At 32.5% G+C, this 17,586-nt stretch overlaps 1 protein-coding gene across 1 annotated transcript in view; it reads left to right on the forward strand.

Moving 5' to 3' along the window:
- LOC148615844 (uncharacterized) overlaps positions 1–17,586 on the forward strand; it is a 27,894-nt gene continuing 10,308 nt past the window's right edge. Inside the window, exons 1-8 of the mRNA XM_088581487.1 lie at positions 1–35; positions 2,348–2,510; positions 9,545–9,638; positions 9,918–10,094; positions 10,794–10,988; positions 12,546–12,688; positions 13,029–13,260; positions 14,180–15,628. Of these exons, the coding sequence (XP_088437613.1) occupies positions 2,442–2,510; positions 9,545–9,638; positions 9,918–10,094; positions 10,794–10,988; positions 12,546–12,688; positions 13,029–13,260; positions 14,180–15,628 (2,359 nt within the window). The 5' untranslated portion in view covers positions 1–35; positions 2,348–2,441. The remainder of the gene's footprint in view (positions 36–2,347; positions 2,511–9,544; positions 9,639–9,917; positions 10,095–10,793; positions 10,989–12,545; positions 12,689–13,028; positions 13,261–14,179; positions 15,629–17,586) is intronic.

A 17,586-nucleotide genomic window follows, 5' to 3' on the forward strand; every position in this document is an offset into this window, starting at 1 on the left:
GCCCGCGTAGAATCAAAGCCACACGACCTCCAAAGGTGAGTATCCCCTAAAAATTCTTAATTATAGGGGAAACGGTTCACCTCACACTAAAATAACCTATATTTTCGTAATCTACGATAAATTTCATTGATAGGGTCATCCATGGTTTTACGATTTTGAATAAGTAAATCCAGAAAATGACCCCAGAAAATCACGAAATTTAGAACAGCCATCCCACGCTTCTCCCTTTTGTTCCACTTAATCGTACATTTCTAATAAAATTTACAAGGCTGATAAACGATTTTCGTAATTTTGATGCTGATGTGACCATGTTTAAATTGTGGTCTAAGTCTTTATGTCAGAAATCCTTTGTACTATGAAGCTTCATGACCTATTAACCTGTCTGCTGAAATGTTTAGTGTATAGAGGATGGGTTATGCTCATTTTAATGCCCAAAAAGTACAGTATATGGTCGCTGCTGTTGGTGCCAGGCTCATCCTTATAAAATTTGTATGATACATGTGTTCGCATGAGCACAACAACTCTTACATTTGTGTATTAAAAACTCCTAAACTATGTCATGGCCATTGCTACCATACATGTCCAAAGATGAATGATGTCTCTATATATGGTCTTCTTTCTTTCATACAAATATCTTTTGGATTTCATCAGATTCGCACTGAACTTTACTTTATATGTAACCTCTCTTTTTACTACACTGTCTTTACAAAGCAAGTCTTGACACCTTTAAGGCTTTATTTTTGTAGTTGCTATTACATTTGTTTATAAATGTACATTGTAGACTTGTGGCCATTATTTTTTATATTGGTCATCACCGACTTTTTCAGTCAGTTGTCTTAAGAGTAAGATGTGGAGAAATGTTCGTTTCTACCACTTCTTTTGTCAACAAAGGCATTAATGTAATAAGTTTGGCTAACATTCTCATTCACAAAAGTGGTCAAATAATTAAAACATCCTGTGTTTTTCAATGCAGATCCATACCAAGTATTTCATATTCCTATACTTCTAATTTCTCAAATATCAGCAGTGAAATTCCTACTTGTGACTGGAAACATCTTAAGATTTGATCATAATTAAATGGAAATTTGTAAGATATACAAAATTTCCTTTCTGTTCTAAAAATGTTGTACTGTATCAAATTTGTCATCAAGAGGTCACTTCATGGACTTCAAGTTGCATTTTCATGCTCTTTTTCCTAATTGCTTTCACCCAGGGAACAGAAGGAAAATCACTGCCATTTAGAAACTGTTAACTTCTTTACCTATGGAGGGAGAAACACAGAAGGCCTCTGGTCTTATTATTACACTTGTAGTTTTATCAGTTCATTGTGGGTTCTGAAAAATTTGAAAGGTCTTCTGGAAACTCTGACTATTTTATTATTGGAATATAATAGAAACAAGACCTATATGCATATGATTTTATTACTCTTTATACTACCATTCCAACAATCAGTTGAAATCCTGACTCAAAAGCATTATACATCCTTCTTACTCTAACACAGATGAAACACCTACATTTAGATACATCTTCATAGTACTTGGCAGAGACTTCTAAATATGTCAAAATGCTGGAATAATAATTCAATAACATATTTGTCCATACCAATTCTAATCCACTACTGGCTTACATATTCCTTCAGTCTTATGAAGCTTTATACATGTAGCTGATCTTACCCTAAAGAAGAAACATTGTTTAGCCAAATCCTTTAAATTCTCAGTTTCCACTATATATATTGTATGACATTTTGTCTTTAAACAATCCTGGTAAAATCCCTTCAGAGCCTGCAATTGCACATTCATATCACATCTTATATGTTAATGACTATTTGAATTTGGATACAGCATTCTATAGTGAAAAGAGGATTATGTATATCTTACATAACTCCAATTTTAATCATGTATATTTGTTAATTTTCTTTATTACTTGTTGTAATAGTTTAATTGCTCTTTAAGTTAGCTTCACTATCGTGAATCTGATAAAAACTCTCTGTTATTGTCAATCAACAGTCTTTCATGGCCATGATTGTACTACATGTACAGTTGTAGTTGTATTTGAAGAAGATGTTACTGCTGGTGAATTGGTAGTATTTGATGAGAGGAGAAATGACTTTCCAAATGTGTGTGTTCAGCTGACAGTCACACTTATTTTTGTTACAAAATACTATAATTGGTGTGTCGTCTCATGCTTGTTCATTAAACTTTACCAAAGTTTATTTAAAAAATTGCAGTATGTTAGAAGTGGCAAAGAAAAATGTTTGTAAAATATCTTAAAATGTGTATTTTATTTTTGAAATATGCAGCTACCTTCTAAACAGCAAATCTTTCTGCATTTGTCCTTTTTTTTTCAGATGTGCAGTGTCATATTTTCCAAGTTACTCAGTCATCAACAACAAATGCAGTTTAAATGTAGAAAAACTTAATCAAGCAAAATAAGAAATCTGCATGCCGTCTCTACAATACTCAGTGTTACCACTTCTGGATATGTCTGACAAGAAATCGCCTCCAAGAAAGGTATTATGCAATTTAACTTTAATATACCAAAAAACAAGATACTGTGCTATTATTAGACTGTGCCTCTTATTGCTTTATAAATGTATAAGGATTTATAAAACCCCTGGCCTCCCCTCACATGGCTTGGTCCCTAGTCAGATTGAAAAACATTTTGATGAAGAATCAAATGATAATTTGGACTGGAATGGAAAAGAAATAATATTCAAAATGTTTTAAATTTTGTAATACAATATGCTTACATAACCATTTGTTTGACAAATTAGGGCTGTTCATGAACCATTTTGTATAAACTGTCCTAAAATTGGTGATATCCAATAACTTGGCAAAAAATTTAAACTATTCCTTTAGTAATTATGAAAATATGTACATATATAAAATGTAATGTGCAGGGTCTTATAATGGCATGCTAATTCTTAAAAAGAATATTCTATGCAAAAAATTCATTTTAGGTCTTCACCTGATTATTGTAGCTTATTTGACCTTTGTCCAATACATTAGAATTGTTACTATAAGTTCTTCCAATATATCACTGGTTGTCCTATGGCAACTCCTTAAATAAAAATGTCAAGTTTGAAAATTTTGCAATTTTCACTGAAAGATTGAAAACCATAATAGAAAGTAACACCTTTCAGCAGACTCTAACAATCAGGCCTACCAATGTCTAAATTATGAAAGAAGAAATTCACACTAAATTCAAAACAGACTTCTATCTTTGGCAACAACATTATACACAGGTATAGCAAAATAGTTGGCCCCATATACTCCAGCAACTTAAAGGTAATCTGATAGTGAAAATGGAACGATACATACAGAGGCCAGAAATTCCTGACTTTGGACTGGAACAAAAAATGAGATGAGTTGATCATAAGCCTCCCCTTTTTAAATCTGGCCATTGTGGAAAGAAACATAACACTATGAAACACACCTGAAAATTAGTTCAGAAGGTCATAGAACATAGATAAAATCAATTGGTAAAAGCATTACAAAAAAAGTGAGGAAAACTTTAAATTCACTGAAATTTTCTATAAAAAAAAATTGAAGGGGTTGGAAAATAATTTTTTTTTTGCAAATACAAATGTATCTTTAAAACCATTAGGTTTTGACAAAATCTGGTGTAGATAAAAGTGTTCAGCAGGATGAAATTTGTCCATGGATTATGGTGAATATTTTTGATCTGTTGACAAACATGACTGTCATTACTAACAAGAGGCTCCTAGGAGCGTGAATCGCTCACGTGGTTGAATTTTGCCTTTCAAGGGAAATGAATTTAACAAGGAGTTGTCCAACAATTTTGTAAGATTCCTTCTGGAAGTCCATTCTTGCAGTTTTCAATCAGGTTTTGAATATTTCTCACTGTTTTTGAGTAACATTGGGGTCAAAGGAGCTAAAACCATCATGTTTTTTTTAATATTTCATCTGAAAGCAGAAATTCTTTCTTACCAGGAAATTGAATTTCCAAAATATTGTTCGATATTGTATCCAAACCTGTTGTTGTGTTCCCAATGAACTGGTAGTCCCTTTGTTAAAGTGTCAGAAACTAGTATTGTGTCCACATTTGCCCCAAGTGAACAGAATTCAACTGGCTGCGATCATATCATGCTGCGCTCTGCAATTCTTTTTATTTAAGATCAGCTCCTCTAAAACCACAAAAGGCAATGTTTTGAAATTTTATACGGATGCTGACATCAATGCTTTTTACAAATGATCCATTTTTTGTGTTGTTCAATTGGCTCAGCTGGAAGCAAGAATCATTTTTTTGATTCCAAATGTCATTATGATACTACTTTAAAATTATTTCAATTCTCCAGGTGAGTGATTCAGGCTCCTTAGAGCCTTTAGTTTTAAAGTAAAAAAAAACATTTCATAAGCCTCTAGCTATATAGTAATAAATATTTCATGCATCTATGTTCTTGGATTTTTCAAAAAATTTAGGTTTCCATTGGGAAATTCTAAATGAAGATTAACTTTCCCAAACTTAACAAATTCTTTTAAAAATTGAGCTTTCCATATGCCAAAGGGAAAGTGTGGTATAATACTCTACTCCTCACATCAAAATTACACTTGCCTGGGGTGATGTGGAAATCTAGCACATTGTACATCATTATAAATGTGTATATACATGTATAAACATTTGTATTTTTTTACAAATTTATTTTATATTGAACTAGTTCAGTATACATCTCACTTCAGACTTTGTGTCCATCAAGCCATTTATCCTGAAATTACTGTTAGTTTGTATTATTTTCATCTCTTTTTTTGTACATGTAACAGTTTTAACAACAAATAAGGTGCATTTTAAAATAATGATCAGCATCCACCACTTTGTATTGACTCTTGACAACAATGCAATTCTATCTTTTCCAAAAATGATTAGATTATATTTCTATTGTGTAATACAGTTATTTTCTCAGGCTTTTCTATTGTAATTAACACTGAAATATTTATTACTATTTATTAAATTTCAGTATTTTGTGAATGAACAACAATATTTTGTTGCCACTGTGATATGATGAATCATGTTAAATTCTGTTCCTTTGTCCTAAGTTCTAAAACTTAAATGTCAATATACACCTAATTACAAGATATTTTCTATTAGAAGCAATATGTTAGTTGGCCAAAAACTAAAATTGATGATTCTCTGGTATGAAGTGGTGAGGTATTCGATTATATGTGTGTCCGTCAGTCTGTCCCCCCTCCCAACCAACAGTTTCCAGATGATGACTTGAGAACAGATCAATTATTTTTTAAAAAACTTTTCACAGTTGTTAAGTACCATAAAATACAGGTTAAGAACAATTTTCAGCAAAATCCAAAATGCAGTTTATAGTTAGGCCAATAAATCATGATTATCAATAGTACACAAACATTTTGAAGGAGCAGTAGCAGTTTATGTAAGTTTGTGAAAAGGTGTTAATCAGTCTAGCATGTTAGAATGTTTATCAATGTAAATGTTACACACCATCTTATACTGCCAAAGCATATTATTTTGACCTATTATGCACTGTTGAGCAAAATAATCTTTTATCCTTTCTTTAGGTTGAAGTTATCATGCCAATTTAAGTGTGTGTGTACAAAAGGCATATTTCATATGAAATGTTCCAAAGACTACATGAATTTTCAAATATGTCATTTTTCACTGTCATATGAAGATCAAGATCAAGTTTTACATGAACATGTCTAAAATAGCTTTTGGCAAAATACTTTGTAACCCTTGAAACATACCTTAGTTAAGTTGATAAATAATGATTACTCAATCATATCATTTTCTACTATAACATCCTAAACATGTAGCCGAATTTCTTGTATCATAGAAATATAAGTCTCATAATGATTTTTAATCCTTTGGAAACTACTTGCATCAGTGAAGGTAGGACATGATCATATTTTTGCACATGTAGATATATCAAATTGGGCTATTGCCATCACTTGACATCCATCGTCATCATGGTTAACTACTTCAAACATCATCTCCTCTGAAACTACTGAATGGCTTTGGATGAAACTTATAATGATCATTGCTTAGAGTATCCTGCACAAAATGATTGTTTGGATTTTTTATCTGTTTAAAAAATGGCTGTTGTCACTAAAAATAGAACGTGTCAGGCAGCAGTTTTTTGCATATATCCCCAAAACCGTTTGGTTTAACCGAATTTTGACAAGGGGTAAAAGTGTAATATTGTTCACCATCTTAAGACAGACCTTTGCTTGTAATAGGATTTATGGCCCCTGAAACAAATTTTTTTTGTCATTTTTATGTGTACAACTCTCTGAAACCAATTGAAACAAAATTGAATAAAAGTTGGCATTATTTTTTAGGGTTCCCTCCACAAGCTGATCATTTAAAATTTTTCATCAGTCAAAAAACATGGCCATCGTTACTAAAAATAGAACAAAGAGGGTCAAAATGCTTTTTTTGCTATTTTTTCCCTAAAATAAAGGTCTCACTAACCACTTCCACGTTTTCATTACATGTTAAAAAAGTAATTTTCAAAGTTTCACTGTGAATTCCCAGGACAAATGACACCTTAAAGTTGCATACCATCGCGAAGCTGGGAAAATAAGGCTTTCAGAATCATTATGCTAATGGTACGATGATTCTAGAAATTCTTCACAAAATTTACTTGAATGAATAATACTGAAAATCCGCTTTTTTACCTTTTCTACTAACTGACAGCATGGAGGCAAATAACTCACACATGTAAACAATATTCATACACTTTTGTAGTAAATTACATGTATGGTTTTAAAGTATACATGTTCAGCTTTATTTTGATTACTTTTAATCAGAATACACACAAATAATGCACTTACAATGCAAAGGTCTAGGTTCAGTGTGTTTCTAGCTCACCTGACCAAAGGCCAAGTGAGCTTATGCCATCACTTGGCGTCCGTCGTCGTCGTGGACAAATTTTAAAAAATCTTCTCCTCTGAAACTACTGGACTGACAGGTTTTCAACTTGGCATGATTGTTTCTTTAGGGTGTTCTGCACAAAATGACCATTGGGATTTTTGATCCATGAAAAAACATGGCCGCTGTTACTAAAAATAGAACATAGGGGTCACATTGCAGTTTTTTGCAAATAACTCAAAAACCATTGCCTTTAGCAAATTGCTGGCATGGGTAAAATTGTTCAGCATCATGAGAAGGACCTATGCCGAAATTTTCAAAACCATTCATTGACTAATGTAGGAGTCACTACCCCTGAAACAGTTTTTTTGTTGTTTTTTTTTTCACATGTACTTTGAAAATCTTCTTCTCTAAAACCATTTAAGATCATTGAATGAAAATAAGCATAATAATTCTTTAGTGTATTGTGCTCAAAATGACTCTTGTGATTTTTAATCCATGAATAGAGATGGCTGCCTATACTAAAAATGGAACTTAGGGGTCATAAGACAGGTTTTTGAAAAAAAATTCAAAAATTGTTGCCTTTAGCAAAGTTCTGGTTCAGGTCATGAAAATGCTATGAAAAGCATTTCCTGCATTTGACAATTTAGTTGATTTTAACTTAGCCTGTCTCATTCCTCAAATTTTTCAAATAAGCAAATGGTTAACCAGGTGAGCGGTTCAGACTCTCTTGAGCCTCTAGTTGGTACTACATAGGGGGTGGCCATTTGACCCGGAAGTCGTTAGTGAGACCATAGAAGAATAATGAAAATTATAACCCATAAGATAAACATGATATTCTGAGTTGTCTGGCAGTATTGAATTTTTTTTTTAGGGACCATTTTCAAAATGGCTGCTATTTTATGACCATTTTTACCTGTTGCTCAGATTCTTGCTTTAGGAAACTAGGTGTTTAAAGTTGAATGGTGATGACCAAAGATTGTTCTGAGCAGCCATTTTCCCGCTAATTTTTAGGTCGCCTGGCCAAAGGCCATGTGAGCTAAAGTCATCAGTATGCCTCTGCCGTTGTCTGTGTTCATCATTGTTGTTAACAATATTTCAAAACTCTTCTCCTCTTAAACTTCTTGACCATTTGGAACCAAACTTCGTATGAATGTTCCTTGGGGTATCCTGCATAGAACTGATGTGGGGATTTTTGATCCACATGAATTTTGAAAAACATGGCCACCATTATTAAAAATAGAACATAGGGGTCAGACAGTAGTTTTTCCCATATATCTCCAAAACCTTAGGTTTAGCCAAATTCTTACTGCTAGTAAAAGTGTTCAGCATGATGAGATCTGTCTGTGGATAGATTATTGTTTTAATCTGTTAAGCCATGTTGGAGTTCTTGCCCTTCTTCAACATTTTTTTTTTTTTTTTTGTTGCTATTTTTTATGTTATTTCTTTCAAAAATTTACTTCTGTGACACTACATAACCAATTAGAACCAAAATTGGTATGAATGTTCCTTGGGGTATCCTTCATATAACTGATGTTGGGATTTTTGATCAGCTGAAAAACATGGCCACTGTTACTAAAAATAGAACATAGGGGTCAGACAGTAGTGTTTTTGCATACATCTCCAAAACTGTTAAGTTTAGCTAACTTCTTTCAATGGCCGAAATGATCCTTACTATAAGGCTTGCAAAAGTCTTCAGGGATCAAAGTTGTCAGACGACTCCTTGTAAGGGTTAAAAATGGTTTTTTTACAGTTTTCAGCCAATATATTGAAAACTGTGATAGGAAGAAAGAAATTTTCAATTGCTAAAATAATACATATGACAAGTACTACCAAAGTCTTGAGTCAAAATTGTTGGACAACATCTTGTTAAATTTATTGTCCTTGAAAGGCAAAATTTAACCAGGTGAGTGATTCAGGTTCCTGGGAGCCTCTTGTTTTTAAATTGGGAATGATAACTTGAATTATGAAACTTGGCATAGAGAACATGAAACTGACTCTGGTTACTGATTTCTTAAGGTGTATTCACAAGGAGTGTAACTTCGAAACTGGTTTTGCATTGAATTTTGGTTTTGAAAAGTTGTTTAATCTGCTCAACTTTCCATTTTCCAAGTAGAAAGCTTGAATTTTTATAAAATTGGTTAAGTTTGAAAAGTAAACTAAGAGTGTGGGAAAGTTAACCTTCATTTAAATTTTTCCTGTGGAAACCTAAATTTTGAAAAATCCTAAAACACTCATGGATATGTTGATACATGTAGTGTCAGAAAAGTTCTGACAGATCCATGCTTGCTCTTATACCACTAAAATTGAAAAAAAACCATATTAATGTGTATCTCACCAAAACATACTTCTTGTAAGTTCAAATAAAAAGACAGATAAAAACTACTACATGTAAAAACATGTCTTACAATTACCACTAGGTTCGGAAGGTGTAATTGTTGGTACTGGTAATCAATAGGATTTATTGTTGGTCAGAAATCCTTATATGTCATTTCATGACTTATCATATTGACATTTGAGAAGTGCTAATTCTAGATATAAAGTGAGAAATGCCAGGAAGTTTGTATCTTCTGCTATTTACACTTTACTTATTATTTGAATTGTACAATAATATGGAGATGAATCAAAATGATATAATCATTTAAGGCAGAATATGTTCATGAAATTTTCTAATTTTGTTTTGAAGGAGAAGCCTCTTTTTGTACGGACACCGCAATCAGAAAACAAGTCACTGAAGAGAAAGATCTTGTCATCAGAGTCACCCCCTCATGATGACGATGGTATGTTACTTACTCTGTTTTTACTCCACATATGTGTGTGTGTGTGTGTGTGACTTTAGTACAGGAGAGTTCACTATCTAAGTATGAAGTTATTTCATGGTATTAAGAAGTGGTTATGGTGTTTCTAATGGATGATTTACCTATTATTAGGTTATGTAGTAAACATTCCAAAACTTCAAAATACTTCATGTTTTGTTGTATTCTTTCAAAAATGTTACTATTGTAACTTGTACTTGAGAGGATAAAGTACAATTTTTTTTTTTTTTTTTTTTTTTTCAGATAAAAAAGTGACACCAAAGAGAAAGAAGGCATTAACTTCTGAGATATCCCCACCTCAAGGAAATGTTCCTTTACCAAAGACACCAACTAGTGGAATAACATCCCCAAGGACTGGTCCCCTGTCAGAGAGACAACAGATGTTAATTCTAATGCGAATGACAGATGAAAATTCACAAGGTTAACTTTTATACAATTCATATTTTTCTTAGTAACTACAATTCATACCCACTTAAATAACAGATTGTTTTCATTTGATTACCAGGAGATTATAGTTTCCATTTGTAAATAAAAGACCTGTTACATTTTAAAACAAATGTTTGGCATATACAGATTTGTGGTGTCTTCAACTAGTCAGATAGCAAGAAAGCCCAGGCGTACACATAATTTTCCCCAGAACAAAAAAAAAACACATTTTGAACAAAAATGAAATCGTCAATGCCAAAAAAAAAAAAAAAAGAAAAAGTTGTTTTTGCCTATCTCTGCACTAGTTAGGGTCACCTTGTGTCACCTTGGTGTACTATTTTCAATCACCATAACATCTAAGTAAGAGAACAGAGCCCAAACAAAAATAAAATTCAATTATTGTTCATACAGATTCAAAATTTTCTGCATCCTGCTTTTCAGCTTAATTTTCATGCCAGTATTGCATTCTGAAAACGTAAGGTAGTAATAAAGCTGTTTGATATGTGTTTTATCCCTCCTGTAAGGCTAAAAACTCTCATAAGATGGTTGAAGTCATCTTATTTTTCTTATAGAGATCTTTTTTTACAGTAATGAGTATATTTAACTCCAATATTTCGGTAGTTCAGGCTAAATTTAGTTCTGGAATACCCTTGTTTTACCTTAATCATCATTCAAATTAAATTTGTTTTGTAGATTCAACAACCAATAAACCAGCATCACCTCAACCAAATGTCCTAGCACCTAAAAGGACACCAATAGACAAGAAAGTTCATAAAAGAAATGAGAGAGGAGAAACACCTCTACATCTTGCTGCAATCAAAGGAGATGTTAAACAGATTAAAAAGTTAATCAAGGCAGGAGCAGATGTTAATGTTGCTGATTTTGCAGGTGTGAAAAAAAAAACCATGGTTTTGATGGGTTTAGAATGTTTTTTCTTGATATACAAGGAGAAAACAAACTTTGAGGGGAAATAGGTTTCAGCCTGTCCAACATAAAGCTGACTACAATTCCTCCTGTATTACGACAGGAATCTCAAGTAACTTTGATTAATATGATTTTTCAGTGTTGGATCACTATAGTGAATGTGCAAAAGTTACCCCCACCCTACTTCAAAAAACTTTCAAAAAAAGGCTTGCATTGAATTAAGAGTTTGTGACTTGAACCGTTTAAGCCACTTTGATTCAAGTCAAGTTCTTATCCTGTGTTAACTATATGATTTGTATCTAAACTCAGAGCTTTATCAAGCTTGAATGGTGTGTCTGTACTTACCCCAACTGTTCAGGATTCAACCTCTGCAGTGGTATCAAGCTGCACTCTAAAGCATTTTATTAAATTGCTATGTTTAAGATGAATTTTTGTTGTCCATAATTAACTTAGTAATGGGTAAAGTAACATGTAGGTTAAATTTTTGTAGATACTAAGACATCTTTCTGAAGCTGTGCCTTATAAGTTTTTTTTTTATTTTTGAAGATGGTAATGTATCCATTGAAAAACTATGATTTAAAATGATTTAGAATTTTTAGTCCATGCAGTTTTTATCTATTGATTATACCACCGCAAGAAAATTTCAGTTACAAAATGGTATCGTGGCTTCCTCTTCGTCAATGTCATGATCATTACCATCCATAGGCACTTCATATGCAAACAATTACAGAGGTTTTCCTGGCTTTTGACTATTATGGGCGCTTACGATGGGCCAAGGGCCCATTTTATATAGAAGCCTATGGAAATATTCAGGATTTCAATTGGGCATTTGAAAAAAAAGATTGGGCCCTTGCAAAATTTCAATGGGCCAGAAATCTCTTAATACTGTCATAAGGTGCCATACTATAAAATGGAAGGATGGGATTGATTTTGGGGGTGTGAATTGAACTGTTGTGAATGGATCCCTTTGTCCATAATTATCCGAATTTACCAGTGTTCGAACTCTGCAATTGTATCAAGCTGTGCCCTGCAAAGTATTTTATTTGTTCTGTAGACAGAATTTTTTTTAAAGAGAGCATCTATAGTATTTTAACATAATTCTCAGTTGTCACTTGTTTTACACTATATTGTATTGATTATCTAGACATAATTTGATATCACCTCTCTTTATACCCACCCCCCCCTATTGCTATTAGAATATAACTTAAAGCTGTGCAAAATTACAATTATTATTTGTATTTGTACTGTTACATATTTACATGTTATTGTGAGATATTGGTCAACTGATTTCAAATTCTACAAGTCAATCTTGTTTCAGAATTAGTCAAATGTTCTTCAGTAATCCAGTAATGGTAATGAAGTTGATAACTTGAATTAAAATGTAATTTTATTTTACATCTATGTGTTTGTCCTTTCCAAGACCTTATTGAATAAACAACTGAATTTTCATTTATTTTTGATGTTTTGAATCAGCTTTAATTACACTTCCATACACACTATACTGGTCTGGGTATTTTTCAGGTTGGACTCCTTTACATGAAGCATGTAACAGAGGATGGGTACAAGTTGCCAGACAGTTACTGAAAGCCGGTGCCAATGTCAATGTTCAGGGACTGGAGAATGATACCCCTCTTCATGATGCTGTTATTAATGCTCACAATAAAGTAAGCTACATGTATATAATTTTGGCTTATATTAATCTGGTATATGTGAGTGTACAGGTAACATAGTACAGACAAGCTGACATATCTATAAGTACACTTTATGTTTGTGTAGATTCCATATGGCTATATCTCTATTAGGTGAATAATATTATCAGACAAGAAAATATTTGGTGTTTTTTGTGGTGTTAAGATTCTTGAACTACTAAAAATACATACATTTAATAGTAGTGAAATTATTTTGTTTGATACAAAATAGGTTAAACAACTGCATTAGTAGGTTATCAAATTACTGATATTTTCAAGATATAACTGGTACATAACTTTTTGCTCTCTTTTATAGCTTGTAGAATTACTACTAAAGCATGGAGCTAACCCTCAGCAACCTAACAGTAAGGGTAAGACCCCTTTAGATCTAGCAGCCTCAACAGACATGGTCAAATTATTACGGAAGGAGATTATTACTTCAAGCAGTGACAGTTCTAGCCTTGATGATGTAAGATCTCCTACCTCTCCCGAAAGTAATGCATCTCTCAAAGAGGAAGATTTTAGAAATTCTGACAATGAGGAAAGAGGTAAGTACAAATAGTTAATTGTAAAATACTATTCTTTGCTTATTGGTTCTATTTCGTATCATGCTTTTAATGCCTATAATGTTGGTTTTGTATTTTTTGTGCACATGTTGTACTCTTAGTTCTTATTGCCTACTTCACTTTTATAACAATATTTGTCATGGCTATTCCTTATTCATTTCAGAGATATTGTAAAATGTTGATGTTAGGTATTGTTTATATAGTATTTTATGTGTACAGAATATGCTATGAAAGAAAATCTACCTTCATATAAATATGATCTCAGAAATAACACCCAGACATGATTTTCTTCCTTTTAAAGCGAAATTCCACTTTTTCAAATCTGATTTCAATGAGTAATCAAGGAAACAAGTTTCTAGCGGAAATCAAAAGAATATAATCCAGGGACAAAGACTAGACATGGAAAACAGGAAAACACAACAAAGAACGTGAAATAACAAAAATAATACATACAAAGTCATAAAAGTAAATGAACAATTTGGGCTCCATTAAAAGCTGGGAGCATGGACCAGGTGCAATAGTAGGGTAAGCATCTTCTGCTTTTCTGTAAACACTCCCAAGTTGCTCATGAAAAGTCGTCCGGGTAGAAGAAAGAGGAAAGAAAAACTATGACACATTGAACAAATCAGTTTTCATGGTGCAGATGGATATAATTATGATTTTATCTTCTATTAGCAAAATATTGATTTTTTTCCTTAGCACTTTAAAGATTCGTTTGTTCACAGTTTTTACTGTAAGATAATGATGAAAATGCTGGCGAAGTAAACCTCCTTTAATGTACAGTATTTAATAAGAAATTTACAACAATTTTTAAATCCTGTTTTGAGGTCATTTTCATAAGTTAGCAAAAATGAAAACATTTTTCAAGATTATAGATTACTTTTATTTTTTTTTGCTGCAGATGGTATTACATCAAGACTGGCGAAAGCGGATGGAACATATAATTACAGTAGTTCCCAGGGACCAAGCAGCCGAAGAGTGCTTATTCCTAAAACACAGGAATCTCCAAGATTGTTTTTAAAATTTCATAGAGAAACTGGGGATGAAGTGAGTGACAAGCAGAAGGATGTGACTTCATATAGTGTAATGCTAGGAATGAGTGAAAAAGGAGCATTTTCACCTGCTGATAGCAATGTGTCAAGTGTTGATAGTGACCTTTATGACCCTCAACTTGAACAGAGGAATAAACCAGGAGGAGAAAGTGATATATCCTCTTCAAACTTACTTTCAAAATGTAATGAGACATCATCTGTGATTAATTCTAATATGGAATTTCAGAATTTTGAGAGATTTGATAATTTAGAGCCAGACAGTCAAGGATTGGATTCATCTGAAACGCCAAAACAAGAATCCAGTTTAAAAGACAAAACAAGTGAATCTGAAGTGAAATATAGTGATAAAAGGGATTACATTCCAAGTGTAGAACCATCTCATTCATGGACAAATGATGATAAATTTCACAGTCAGAATTCATCAAATCATAGATCAGTGTCTTCATCAGTTTCTCATTTAGTGACGGGTTCTACAGTTAATAGTGTAACATCAATATCATCAGAAAGGACGTGTACAAGTAATAATTTCCCAAACTTATCACGGAATATGTCTAGTAATGTTGTCTCTTCTAACCTAGGTTCAAATTCAGGTGACAATGGCTCAGAATCTTTAGTGACGACAAGTGGTTTGAAGTGGGACCTGCGTTCTGCTTCTTCCCCACGTGTTGAGGATGATGGCAATCTCTCTTGTAAATCTGATTCAGACAGAGTAGCCTCCCCTGGAAGATTAGATAAAGACTCAAGAAATTCTCCACGTAGTGACAAGGAGAAAGATAGTAGATCTTGCTCACCGAAAGTTCCTCCATTAAAAATCATTCTCCCTCAGAAAAGTTCATCCTCATCTTCAAGTGATTCTGAATCATTAAAAATTCATGTTTCTAAGGCAGCACTGCCATATGTAGTAAACAAAGGAGAGGTAACTCCTGTAACAACAGTAACTGCTGCAGCTACCCCGGTCTCTTCTCTCCTTGCACAGGAAACAATTCGACCCTCAAGCCCTGCCTCATCTCGGCCGTCATCGAGGGGAAGTAACACAGCCTCAACAACAAAAGACAGTGATAAAAAACAAACTGAAGATAATAAAATGTCAGAATCATCTGTTAAAACAAGTGGAGATTCTGCAGAACAAGAGAAAGATATAGGAAAGTCAAAAGATGACGATAAGAAAGAAGGAACAAGTCAAAAGTCGACACGAACTTTACGTTCTCATACAAAAGAACAACAAAAATTACAGGAAAAACCAAAGGAGAAAGAAAGTAAAGAGAAAGAAACAAAGGAAAGAGAGAAAGAAAAGCAAGGTATGAATGATGGCAAAAACAGCCTACATATATCAGTGGACAAGTTTGTTTTTTTTCCCATGTATTTTGGGTTGTTTTCCTATGATGAAGCTTCATGTTTGATTTGTAGAATGTCAAAACTCATCATTAAATGCATTGTACATGTACATGTAGAATTATGTACCAGTAAATTATAACTACAAATTTATTCAGGGATAAAATGTGTAGTTTCTTTTCCATAATCATGTACATTGATTGACACAAAACAATCCTTTAAGTGAAATAAATAAAGAATGGGATAAGATAACTTTCTAAGACAGGACAAGGAATGAAAATCAAGCAAGTTTTAATTAGCTATGCAAACTTAGTTTATATGCATACATGTACATGTATCATGGTTTATGAGTGATTTCATGACTTTATTTTTGTACTGATTATTTATTATCGGGTTATTTCACAAATTTATAAACATTCATTAATTTCAAACCATCACTTTACAACACACTCATAAAAGAATATTGCTAAATTTGTAGTTCTTAACAGGAAGTATCAACATTACATGTATATTGGACTTGCTGTGGTACTGGTGATTATATCTGTCTTGACCTTCAAAAATTATTTTTACAATTTTATAATAGATGCCACATTATCACCTCATAAAATATCACATTTATATCTAATCATTTAAAGAGTATACTCATGTATGCTTAAACCATTTACATGCATTTTATGGTACAGATATGTACAATGTATTAGCCCATAAAGAAGTCTTAAATTTCCTATTCCATGTACATACCAGCTCATGTGCATCAATGTTCCTTGAAAGCTGCACTTATTACAATAACTTCATTGATCTTGATGTTTGTTATTGTATGTTTTATTTTTTTTTTATTAAAATAGTTCTCCTGGTTACAGAACATGCTTGAAACAAATTTTGGTACAGGGTAGTAGGGTGTCTAGACTCTGTGCCTAAACTAATGTATATGTAAAGTGTCTTCACCTTTTAAGTTATAATAATACAATGTACATCATTGTCAGCTTAAAGATTAGAACATTAAAACTCTTACAAGCTTTGAATATGGTATGTAGGTGTTAATTAAAAAAAAAAAAAAAACATCACGGTAAACATGTGTATTAGAGAGGAATTTTTCTTCGGTTGTGATTTTTTTATATGATTTTCATTTTAGCTCAAATATATTTCCAACTTGTGACCTTTCACGGACTTTAATTGTTGCCAATGTTTTAATTTTTTCTTTAATACATGTTCAGTACAAATGTATCAGAAGCATGAACAAAATATTTTATCCACCTCAAAGATAGAAGATAATATAAGGCCAAAAAACAAATTTTTGGTATTTTTCCTAATACATGTACATGTAGATAAGAAAAAAGTGGTACATTAAAAGCTAATCTAAAAGAAAACACTACATGTATATGTATATACAATTGAAAAAAGCAATTTCTTCAGATTTTCAGTTGAAGTAAAAAAAAAGTTATCAATATACATGTACTGGTACTCTATAAAAGAGAAACAAATTCCATATCATTTCCTGTAACTTTCATTACTTTAATAACCATAAGATGTTTTATTCATAAATCAAAGCCTCATTGGCCAAAGATATCAATTTCACAAATTTTATCTAACAACATTGGTAATCAGTATTAATTTATAGAATAAAACAAGGCATCAGGTTACTTAGGTGACTTGGGGTCATATGAAAATATCAAGTTCAACATGTATTGTCCAAGTTTCCAACTGCTGAGGGAAACAATAGACAAAGTGCCTTTAAGACACATTATATTTATGATATTTACTCAGTCTTCCTGCTTTTTACCTTAAGCAGAATGGTCAGTACATCCCTGAGACAGTTAGGTCAAGAAAAAAAAATTGTTGTTTAAGGTTACATGGGATGAAAAAACAGGGTAGATACATGTAAGTACAAATGTAGGTATAATAATTTATTTTTTTTAAATATCCT

This window comes from Perna viridis, chromosome 5 (genome assembly GCF_037379345.1).
Source record: "Perna viridis isolate PV_CMFRI_1.1 ecotype Kerala chromosome 5, ASM3737934v1, whole genome shotgun sequence".
In the NCBI taxonomy this organism is placed as follows: Eukaryota; Metazoa; Mollusca; class Bivalvia; order Mytilida; family Mytilidae; genus Perna; species Perna viridis.